This window comes from Lissotriton vulgaris, unplaced genomic scaffold (genome assembly GCF_964263255.1).
Source record: "Lissotriton vulgaris unplaced genomic scaffold, aLisVul1.2 SCAFFOLD_1937, whole genome shotgun sequence".
Lineage (NCBI taxonomy): Eukaryota > Metazoa > Chordata > Amphibia > Caudata > Salamandridae > Lissotriton > Lissotriton vulgaris.
In genome coordinates this window covers 264337-276424 of record NW_028246219.1, presented here as the reverse complement: position 1 = coordinate 276424, position 12088 = coordinate 264337, and the positions used below count along the sequence as shown (strand labels likewise).

At 52.2% G+C, this 12088-nt stretch overlaps 1 protein-coding gene across 5 annotated transcripts in view; it reads right to left on the bottom strand.

Annotated features, from left to right (window-relative positions):
• Positions 1-12088, bottom strand: part of LOC147666042 (CTD small phosphatase-like protein 3) — a 199159-nt gene that overhangs the window by 107277 nt on the left and 79794 nt on the right. For all 5 annotated transcript variants that reach the window (XM_086949300.1, XM_086949301.1, XM_086949304.1 and 2 more), the window contains exon 4: positions 866-1006. In XM_086949300.1, the coding sequence (XP_086805426.1) occupies positions 866-1006 (141 nt within the window). The remainder of the gene's footprint in view (positions 1-865; positions 1007-12088) is intronic.

The window sequence follows — 12088 nt, the reverse complement described above, 5'->3', positions numbered from 1 at the left end:
GGGGGACACTGGCGTGGAGTTCGACAGGATTGTTGAGCGTTTGGAAAAGGGAGCATTGGGTTCTGCAGGCCCATGTGTAGTCGCACCGGATTGTGCGCAATATCTGCCCTAGGGTAGACCGGTCTGGGTCTGAGTGGCCGCGAGACCAACTGATGTGAATAAGTGTGGTGTAGGGTATGGATATCCCTAGTAATCAGTGAGTATTCTTAGTATCCCTATAGATTTAGTGGTGTTTTTGATAATATGAGCTTGTATATTGCGAGTTCCCCATCCTCAGGAAGGTACCAGGTGCCTGGATAGGTGGTCCTGAGGAGGGAAGGTGAGTACGTTCTGGCTGGGTTGGAGGGGCCCCTGGGGGCTGATCCCACCTACTCAGAAAATCCAGCCATTACACCATGCCCTGAAGTAAACACGAAAGGAACAGAATCCCATGGGCTCCTAGGAGGGTAACAAGCTGCAGAGGTGTGCGTTCTACATAGGAAAAGAAGCAAAGACGGGGCAAGGGTACCTAAAGCAAGAAGGACTACTGGGGCAACAGTACCTAGAACAATGCACAGCACGGACCAGTCACTGAGGATACATGACCGATTCAACAGAACTATCTCGGGGAGATGCTAACTCCCCAGATTTGCAGCCATCCATCACATCTCATGAATGTAAACATACCACGGCCCTCTGCTCACAACTTGCACTTGCATCACATCTGGCATGAATGTATAGACGCACCAGGGCCCTCTCTATGCACTCTCGTCCTTTCTCTCATGGGCATATGCACAACATTCCCCCTGAGCTCCCATGGTGCACATCTATCTGTTCGTATACAACAGACCATGGGTCCCGAGACATGTCTCAACAGGATGCTCACCACGGTCCCCACTGTGAGGGGAGAAGAAGTTGATGACCGGTGAATAAATGCTGCTGAGAAGCTCCGGCTTGCCAAGGAAGGGCTCGTCCAGTTGGAAATGGACACGCATCTCTCGCGACTTCAGAGGAGTCTCCTCCAGGCCTGCAAACCCAAAATAGACCATGAGTCACTCCTTTGTGTTGCACAAGAACCCAGATTCACCACGGCTTTGGAACAGACATTCCCTCCTAGGAGCATTTGTAGACCTGGTGACGGATGGTCTCAGAGGAGCTCTCTGCCTCTCACCTGCACATACACTACTGTAAAGTATTTAATGCTCACCCGGGCCAGGCTTGCTTGGTCCTAAAAATAAACAACAGTATATTTTGTTATATAAAAACAATTGGCCTAGAGTTCAGTTCTTGAGTGTGTGAATGCATTTGCTAACTGAGTGTGCACAACAAATGCTTCACACTGCCCTCTAATACTGCCTTACTGCCCGACCACAAATAGAGAGCACCTTTTTATCTAACTTTAACCTCCGCCTACCTCTGGGGTCACCTGGACTCTATCCACTCTATACCTCATTTTGGGGTGGTATATATAGCGGCAGTTTCCTACAATAAGGCTTCCAGATCCCAGTCATCTCAACCTTGCGATCTGGTACCTGAAATCCTAGAGTTTGGCTACCTCAGTCTCCAGCCAGACTGCATGAACGTTATCAAAGAGGCAAGGCGTCCTACCACAAGAGCATGCTACGCAGCAACGTGGAAACAATTTGTGATATACTGCAATTACAATCAAATCGATCCACTGGCCGCTTCAGTTAAAAACATAATTTGCTATTTATTACATCTGCAGCGTTCCAATTTAGAGTACTCTTCCATACGCTTACATCTTGCTGCAATAGAAGGCCAGGGGATGCTGAGCAAGACCAGGAGCTGTGCACGAGCTGTCCCATGTCGGAAGTCCAAAGCGACTTCGCTCGGATATGCTTTTCATCTGGAGTTGAGCTCAGGCCTCCTGTACGCCTTTGTTGAAGTTACATAAAACACAATATAACATTGGTTGAAAATCAGTGGAGGAGGGGTGTTGTCTCCCGAAACTCTTGGATGCACCAGCAATATAACTAGGGGAATAAGATTCTTATGTTTAATTCTATATGAGCGTCAGTTACCCATAACACCCGAAAGTGTGTACTTCTGTATGCCTTGCTGCCCACACCACTCCTGCCCAGAGTTCAAGAGGATCAGGAACGACGGGGCCCAAGTCATCCTTGTGGCTCTGGACTGGGCACAGAGACTTTGGTATCCCGAGCTACCGTGCATGGCAATCACTCTGTGAGAAGTTGGCCCGATATGCAACGTTCGCTATTCTAGCGACCGCTATGTATCGTTCCAACGACCCTTATGGTGTTTGGTTGTAAGTCAACCTATAGACCAGCTATCCTAGTAGCGTGGATACGAGCAGTCTAAGGCTAAAGACTCGAGAGGGCGTGTTAAGCCAGCTGTTTACCACACATGTACCCCTTGAACACCCAGTGAAAGGACACCACACAAGTGTTATGAAAATAAACAGTATATTTATTAAGAATCACAACAGCCCTGTACTCTTTATGAGGACAGGGTACTAAGCACAAACCAAATCTCTTTAGTAAATACTTCAAGTGCACAGTTTAAAACAAGTGTCCGGGGACACGGAAAGGTTAAGGCAAGTCGGAAGCGAGGGACTCGGGACCCTAGAGTAAGGAGGCTATGCAGGCACTGAAATGCCGAGTTACCTAGCCACGAGGGCTGCGGCTGCACAAGTCTTACAGGCGTCGGGGTCTTCGCTGACGAGCCAGGAGCCGGAAGAAAGGAGTTGCTGGCCGGCGACCAGTGCTGAAGAGTTCGTAGAGATCCAAGCCTGGATCGGAGATTGATGAAACCTGAAAGCAGAGGGGACCAAGTTCGTACTACTAGCCAGTAGTCAGAGGGTACCAGGAAGGCACCGGTTGGCCGTCACCTCGACCAGGTGAGTGGGCGACGCTAGGCTCTGCAGTCTCTCGGACCAGGAGGCGTTGTCGGCGACCACGGTGGAGGTGCGAGCTGTCCCACGACGGATGTCGCTGTCGGCGTCTTGAGTGGACCAGGAGGGTCCGGGGTGCTTCTCGGAAAGATGGAAGCAAGGGCCAGTCTGGAGCAACCAGACCGGCAGTGATGATTCTCGGATGTCGTCACAGAAGGGCACAAGCCAGCGGCTAGTGACCAGACAACGTGCTGAGCAGCGAGCAGAAGGGCCCCACGCAGATCGTGGAGATGCTGGGAGACTGCACTTCGGGGCTGGAGCGGCTCAGGGTCGGGGCTTCTCGGACCCCAGAGCACTCACCAGAGAGTTACCTCGATGGTCGTGCTGGTTTTTAAGAGCGTGCAGGTTCTGATGATGGACGGTCCCTCGAGGTCTCGTCGCACCCACAGATCACAGCTGAGCTGATGACGTGGGTAGAGGTCAGAGGTGCCAGGGAAGCCGGTTCTCGTCGAGCTGGGCCGTCGGATTCCTTGAGGAAGGACTTACAGCAAACCGCAGAGTTCTTAGATGGTGCCCGCTGATGCAGGGTGACTACTCGTTAGCCACAAGGGAGAAATCTTGAGAAGAGTCTTGAAGTCCTTTCGTAGAAAGTATTCTTGATTCAAAGATGATCTAATTTGGAAGGGTCCCCGCTCCGGCCTTTATCCTAAAGAAAGGGGTGGGTACATGACTAGGTCCTGCCCTAAGGGTGGGACCAGGAAGGGGGGTAGTTACGCCCCTCTCCCCTGCCGGGCTTTCCCCAGGCCAGGGCTGTCGCCCCTGGAACTGGTTCTAACCGGCAGATGCGTAGTGAGCACCGGGGTGCCACTCCGCAGTCACCTTCTCGCCAAAGCCCTACCTACCCAGAATACACAAACCCTGTCTGGGACGGTGTGAACACCGCCCTTGACAGGAAACCCTTTGTCCAAGCGCTCCTCGCTGGAAGGACTCCCAGCAGCAGGAGGTCAGACTCGTGTCTGTGGTGGCAGCATCCATTTTGTGGAGCTGAGGCTTTCGTTAACTTTAACCGGGGTTCACAGTTACGTACATGTCGTGTCCCTCTAGAAGGGCGGAATGCTAACCTCGTCGCCAGGGTTGGTGAGAGGGCAGCATCCCGATTCGTATGACACCTTACTCGACATGCCTTGATAACGCGACACCGAAGTTACCGATGTGGTACGCGTTATCATGGAACAGCTATTGGGTTTTGATTCCGCAAGCTGCAGCCGGGCTCGGCTCGGGCCTGAACCTAGCTCATACGAGCCCACGCACTCTGCCTTCAGGATTGTTAAGGCCTGCCATAGGAGTGACTGATAGGAACTCGGGTGTCCATTGTATGGTTAGATATAGAGCTACTATACCTAAAGCGAAGGGTGGTTACACGTCTTCGCCCCAGCTGTCGTGCAGCCAGTTGTGTCAAATTTACGAGGCCAGCCAGGGGTGGCATAATACATGCTGCATCCCATGGCGGCCCTGGGTACACCTATGCCCTGAGTTACAGGGTCTGATAAGGTGGCCCAGTACCAATTGGTAAATGCACCTAGGGTACATATCGGAATTTAGAGAGAGAACAGCTAGGCTGTGGGTCTGATTGGCAGGCCCACAGCCAGAGAAAGTCGTAAACCAGTGAAACAAAAGCAAAAAATCTGGGTGATCATAGGATTGCAGACCCTACTCTCCTACATGACCCCCCCCCAAACGTCGGAACAACTAGCTAACCTTGACCAGGTGAGTCTTCTTGTTCTAAGTGGAAATATCTGGAGAGCCCATCGGCATTGCCATGATCAGTACCAGGTCTATGTTCCACTGTAAAGTCCATCCCCTGTAGGGAAATGGACCACCTTAGCAGTTTGGGGTTTTCACCCTTCATCTGATTTAGCCACAAGAGGGGCTTATGGTCGGTCTGAATCTTGAAGTGAGTGCCAAACAAGTATGGCCTCAGCTTCTTCAGGGCCCAAACCACAGCAAAGGCCTCCCTCTCAATAGCTGACCAATTTTTCTCTCTAGGGGTCAGCCGTCTGCTTATAAAAGCAATGGGCTGGTCTTGACCATCAAAATTCAGTTGAGAAAGAACAGCTCCCACACCCAACTCAGAAGCATCTGTTTGGACAATGAATGGTTTGGAGTAGTCCGGACTCTTGAGGATAGGCGCCGTGCACATGGCCTGCTTTAGGTCATCGAATGCTTTTTGACAGCTCGCTGTCCACTGAACCTTCTTTGGCATTTTCTTACTTGTCAGTTCGTTTAATGGTGTCACGATGGAACCATAGTTCCTGACAAACTTCCGGTAGTATCCAGTCAGGCCCAAGAAAGCTCGAACCTGAGTCTGGGTGGTTGGAGGAGCCCAGTCCCTGATCGACTGTATCTTGCTCTCCAGTGGCTGAACCTGGCCTCCACCTACAAGGTGGCCCAGGTATACAACCTGTGTCTGCCCTATCTGGCACTTGGTGGCCTTGATAGTGAGGCCTGCTGCTTGCAGCGCCTCCAATGTCTTCCGCAGGTGGACCAGGTGATCCTCCCAGGTGGAGCTAAAGACAGCAATATCGTCAAGATACGCCGCACAGAAGTCATCCAGCCCAGTAAGGACTTGATTCACCAACCGTTGGAAGGTGGCAGGTGCATTTTTCAGACCAAAGGGCATCACCACGAACTGATAATGCCCACCAGAGGTTGAAAATGCGGTTTTAGGCTTGGCGTCCTCAGCTAACCTGATTTGCCAATACCCAGCTGTCAGGTCAAACGTACTTAGGTAGTTGGCAGAAGCCAATCTATCGATAAGCTCGTCTGCCCTTGGTATTGGGTGGGCGTCAGTCTTAGTGACTGCATTGAGACCCCTGTAGTCTACGCAGAACCTCATCTCTCTCTTACCACCCTGGGTGTGAGGTTTCGGCACTAGAACTACGGGACTAGCCCAAGGGCTATCCGAGGGTTCAATGACTCCCAGCTCCAACATTTTCTGCACTTCACTCTTGATGCAGTCTCTAACGTGATCAGGCTGCCGGTAGATTTTACTCTTCACGGGCAAGCTGTCACCAGTGTCAACCTCATGGGTACACCAATCGGTCTGGCTGGGTGTTAGAGAAAACATATGTCTGAACGACTGAAGAACCTGTTTACAGTCGCTCTGTTGATGTTCGGAGAGGCTGCCACAAAAGACAACACCATCTACCGATCCATCGTCAGGATTCTGAGTGAGCAGGTCGGGGAGAGGGTCACTCTCCTCCTCCTGTCCCTCATCTAGGGCCATGAGCAAACTCATGTCCTTCCTGTCGACATATGCCTTGAGCCTGTTGACATGAAGCACCCTGTGGGGGCTCCGGGGAGTTCCCAGGTCAACCAGGTAGGTGACCTCTCCCTTTTTCTCCAGGATGGTGTAGGGCCCGGACCATTTGTCCTTGAGTGCTGCTGGGGCCACTGGCTCCAACACCCACACCTTCTGTCCAGGCTGGTAAACAGTCAAGACAGCCTTTTGGTCATGCCAAGCTTTTTGGAGTTCTTGGCTGGCCTTAAGGTTTTCAGATGCCTTTTCCATGTACTCAGCCATCCGCGAGCGGAGGCCGAGCACATAGTCCACTATGTTGGTTGCAGGCTTTTTGAGAGGTCTCTCCCATCCTTCCTTCACCAAACACAGGGGTCCTCTTACAGGATGCCCGTACAAAAGTTCAAAAGGGCTGTAGCCAACCCCCTTCTGTGGGACTTCTCTGTAGGCGAACAAGAGGCAGGGGATCAGGACGTCCCATCTACGCCGAAGCTTTTCCGGTAGTCCATGAATCATCCCTTTTAGGGTCCTGTTGAATCTCTCAACAAGCCCATTGCATTGTGGATGATAGGGTGTAGTGAACTTGTAGTTGACACCACATTCCTTCCACATAGCAGTTAAGTAGCTCGACATAAAGTTTGCACCTCTGTCGGAGACGACCTCCTTAGGGAAGCCCACTCTGGAGAACACTCCAACTAGGGCTCTTGCCACAACAGGTGCTGTAGTGGTCCTAAGGGGAATAGCTTCAGGATACCTGGTGGCATGATCCACTACCACCAGTATAAACTTGTGCCCTGATGCTGTCGGTGGTTCCATGGGACCGACGATGTCGATCCCCACCCGTTCAAAGGGTACCCCCACCACAGGCAGTGGTATTAGGGGGGCCTTCGTCGTGCCACCTGACTTACCACTGGCTTGGCAAGTGACACAGGAGCGGCAAAACTCCTTGGTATCTTCGTTCATGTGAGGCCAGTGAAAGTGTGAGACAAGCCTGTCCCACGTTTTCGTCTGGCCTAAGTGACCTGCTAAGGGAATCTCGTGGGCCAAGGTAAGTAGGAAACCACGCTGAGACAAGGGGACGACCAGCCTCCTGGTCATGCCAGGCTTGGGGTCTCTCGACTCAGTGTACAGGAGTCCATCTTCCCAGTATACCTTGTGGGTACCTGTGGCGTTCCCAGCAGCCTCAGCAGCAGCCTGCTGTCTGAGGGGTTCAAGAGAAGGGCAGTCTAACTGGTCCTTCCCCAGGTCTTCCCTTGAGGGTCCCCCTGAACCCAAGAATTCAACTTGATCAAGTTCGAATTCCCTAGGCTCAGTTTCCCGCAATTCCTGTAGGTCAGCCTCCTCTGAGACTTGATCCTCGACCTGGGGCAAGGGGGAAGGCGCAGCCTTAACCCTACTGCTCTTTTTCTTGGGAGGTGTCTGGTCCGTTGTTCCAGGATCCAGCACCTGTTCAGTGGGGCATTTCCTGACCTGCGACCTAGTCACAGCGAACACATGTGCTGGCAAACCTAACATTTCCATGTGAGTCCGGTGCTCCACTTCTGACCATTGTGACGACTCCAAATCATTGCCCAACAAACAATCCACTGGGAGGTCTGGACTAACTACAACCTTCTTTTGGCCAGTTACCCCTCCCCAGGAGAAAGCTACAATTGCCATACTGTGATTGGTAGGGACATTGCTTGCATTGGTCACCAGGAATTCTGTACCTGGCATGATCTGTCCAGGGTCCACAAAGTTAGGCGTCACCATGGTGACGCTGGCACAAGTGTCCCTATAGGCCTGAGCCATCTTTCCATTTATGAAAGGCGTCTGTCTGTATTTGCCCAAGGTATTGGGGCTTACGTCAGGGGACACGTCCACGTCCCCTGTACTGACAAGGACAGCCTGAGTGAGCGTGCCAACTAAGTTGTCACGCCCCTCAGAACCCAGGGTTAACCCTACTAAACCCTTGGGAGGCGCACTACCACTGCTGACTGTACTAGGGGGCACAGGTGCCTTAGGGGCTGCAGTGGCAGGAGTCTGCCCTCCTCCTTTCTTGGTGCACTCACTAAACCAGTGAGATTTACTTTTACAGTACTGGCACCATCGTTTGGATTGGCCTTCTTTCTTCTTTTGGGGAGCCTGACCCCCACCCTCTTTGGGTTGTTGGGGACCTGTCGAAGACTTCTGGTCATTTTGTTCCCCTTTAGAATCTTTACCCTTTTGGTCTGCTTTCTTCTGACCACCTTGATTCTGGCCCTGGTTCTGTTTAACTCTCGTACGAACCCATTTGTCTGCCTTCTGCCCCAATTCTTGGGGAGAGGTCAGATCCGAGTCGACAAGATGCTGATGCAACAACTGGTTCTGACAATTGTTTAAAATTTGTTCTCTCATCATCAAATTATACAATCCCTTGTAATCAGTAACCTTACTGCCCAGCAACCAGCCCTCAAAAGCCTTAGTGGCACAATCGACAAAATCAGACCAATCTTGAGACTGCGTTTTCTGGGTATCCCTGAACAGCACCCTGTACTGCTCAGTGGTTAGGCCGAACCCTTCAACGAGTGTATTCTTCAAGACTTGGTAATTATTAGCGTCCTCTACCCTTGTGGTGAGGAGCTTGTCTCTTCCTTTACCTTCAAAGGAGAGCCACAAGATAGCTGCCCACTGACTCTGGGGAACACCTTGCACAGTGCAGGCCCTCTCCAAAGCAGTAATCCATTTGTGGATGTCGTCCCCTTGTTTAAAGGGGGGCACTATCTTCCCAAGGTGTTTCGTATCGAAACTCTTTTCCCTATTACTAGGTACATTGCTGCCACCAGTGGGGATTGCCCCACTTAACTGTTGCTCTCTAGCGAAAGCAAGCTTTTCCTTGGCCAGGGCAAGTTCTTCCCTTTCGATCCTTAGATTAGCTGCCCTTTCTTTCGCTTCGTACACTCTCCTCTGAGGGGACGTCATCCCTCTTTGAGAAGAGTTGTGAGAGCCGTTGGTATGAAGGGATCTGCCAGAGTCTCTTGACAGAGATCGGGCTCGTCCATTCCCCAGGTTAAGCGGAACCGACAGTAGCGCCGGGGTTCCCCCCGTACCACTATCGTGTCTGCTTAAGTTGGACCGTGTTAGTCTGACGACTTCTACCTGTCCCTTATCTGCCTCGTCCCCAGAGAGATCCTCATCCTCATCCTCCTCCACATCCTCGTTCTCGGTTGCGAGGTGAATGAGGTCAGGGTCGTCCCGGGTTCCCTCGAGGGGAGGCATGTCTCCTTCTGGATTAGAAGAGCTACGAAGTTTCTCAGCTCTTCTGGCATCATAAGTCTCCAAGAGACCAATCAGAAAGGACGTTGTGGGGTTAGACCCCTGCTGAATCTTCCGGGAGTGACATAATCGTCTTAACTCCTTGAAGCTCAGCACAGTATATCCTGAAGGGATGACCTGTGGAGGGTCAACTGACACAAGGGGAGACTCAGAGTTTCCTCCTTGGCCCGACATACTGTTTCTAGTGTGGTGTAAGTGATGCACCTACCTACACTATGTGTTTTCCTACTGTACCCTTGCTAAGAGTTGTAGCCAAGGTGTGCTAAGCCTTGAGGAGCTACAACAGCTGGTTCAGTAGAACTCAGAGTATTCTAAGCTTTAGTTATATGTACTAACAGTACTTGTGCGATCTTTCAACAAGATATTCTTAGGATACGTGTGGTAAAACAACAGCAAGCTCAAATCCCAACCGCTGCTCACCAATGTGAGAAGTTGGCCCGATATGCAACGTTCGCTATTCTAGCGACCGCTATGTATCGTTCCAACGACCCTTATGGTGTTTGGTTGTAAGTCAACCTATAGACCAGCTATCCTAGTAGCGTGGATACGAGCAGTCTAAGGCTAAAGACTCGAGAGGGCGTGTTAAGCCAGCTGTTTACCACACATGTACCCCTTGAACACCCAGTGAAAGGACACCACACAAGTGTTATGAAAATAAACAGTATATTTATTAAGAATCACAACAGCCCTGTACTCTTTATGAGGACAGGGTACTAAGCACAAACCAAATCTCTTTAGTAAATACTTCAAGTGCACAGTTTAAAACAAGTGTCCGGGGACACGGAAAGGTTAAGGCAAGTCGGAAGCGAGGGACTCGGGACCCTAGAGTAAGGAGGCTATGCAGGCACTGAAATGCCGAGTTACCTAGCCACGAGGGCTGCGGCTGCACAAGTCTTACAGGCGTCGGGGTCTTCGCTGACGAGCCAGGAGCCGGAAGAAAGGAGTTGCTGGCCGGCGACCAGTGCTGAAGAGTTCGTAGAGATCCAAGCCTGGATCGGAGATTGATGAAACCTGAAAGCAGAGGGGACCAAGTTCGTACTACTAGCCAGTAGTCAGAGGGTACCAGGAAGGCACCGGTTGGCCGTCACCTCGACCAGGTGAGTGGGCGACGCTAGGCTCTGCAGTCTCTCGGACCAGGAGGCGTTGTCGGCGACCACGGTGGAGGTGCGAGCTGTCCCACGACGGATGTCGCTGTCGGCGTCTTGAGTGGACCAGGAGGGTCCGGGGTGCTTCTCGGAAAGATGGAAGCAAGGGCCAGTCTGGAGCAACCAGACCGGCAGTGATGATTCTCGGATGTCGTCACAGAAGGGCACAAGCCAGCGGCTAGTGACCAGACAACGTGCTGAGCAGCGAGCAGAAGGGCCCCACGCAGATCGTGGAGATGCTGGGAGACTGCACTTCGGGGCTGGAGCGGCTCAGGGTCGGGGCTTCTCGGACCCCAGAGCACTCACCAGAGAGTTACCTCGATGGTCGTGCTGGTTTTTAAGAGCGTGCAGGTTCTGATGATGGCCGGTCCCTCGAGGTCTCGTCGCACCCACAGATCACAGCTGAGCTGATGACGTGGGTAGAGGTCAGAGGTGCCAGGGAAGCCGGTTCTCGTCGAGCTGGGCCGTCGGATTCCTTGAGGAAGGACTTACAGCAAACCGCAGAGTTCTTAGATGGTGCCCGCTGATGCAGGGTGACTACTCCTTAGCCACAAGGGAGAAATCTTGAGAAGAGTCTTGAAGTCCTTTCGTAGAAAGTATTCTTGATTCAAAGATGATCTAATTTGGAAGGGTCCCCGCTCCGGCCTTTATCCTAAAGAAAGGGGTGGGTACATGACTAGGTCCTGCCCTAAGGGTGGGACCAGGAAGGGGGGTAGTTACGCCCCTCTCCCCTGCCGGGCTTTCCCCAGGCCAGGGCTGTCGCCCCTGGAACTGGTTCTAACCGGCAGATGCGTAGTGAGCACCGGGGTGCCACTCCGCAGTCACCTTCTCGCCAAAGCCCTACCTACCCAGAATACACAAACCCTGTCTGGGACGGTGTGAACACCGCCCTTGACAGGAAACCCTTTGTCCAAGCGCTCCTCGCTGGAAGGACTCCCAGCAGCAGGAGGTCAGACTCGTGTCTGTGGTGGCAGCATCCATTTTGTGGAGCTGAGGCTTTCGTTAACTTTAACCGGGGTTCACAGTTACGTACATGTCGTGTCCCTCTAGAAGGGCGGAATGCTAACCTCGTCGCCAGGGTTGGTGAGAGGGCAGCATCCCGATTCGTATGACACCTTACTCGACATGCCTTGATAACGCGACACCGAAGTTACCGATGTGGTACGCGTTATCATGGAACAGCTATTGGGTTTTGATTCCGCAAGCTGCAGCCGGGCTCGGCTCGGGCCTGAACCTAGCTCATACGAGCCCACGCACTCTGCCTTCAGGATTGTTAAGGCCTGCCATAGGAGTGACTGATAGGAACTCGGGTGTCCATTGTATGGTTAGATATAGAGCTACTATACCTAAAGCGAAGGGTGGTTACACGTCTTCGCCCCAGCTGTCGTGCAGCCAGTTGTGTCAAATTTACGAGGCCAGCCAGGGGTGGCATAATACATGCTGCAGCCCATGGCGGCCCTGGGTACACCTATGCCCTGAGTTACAGGGTCTGATAAGGTG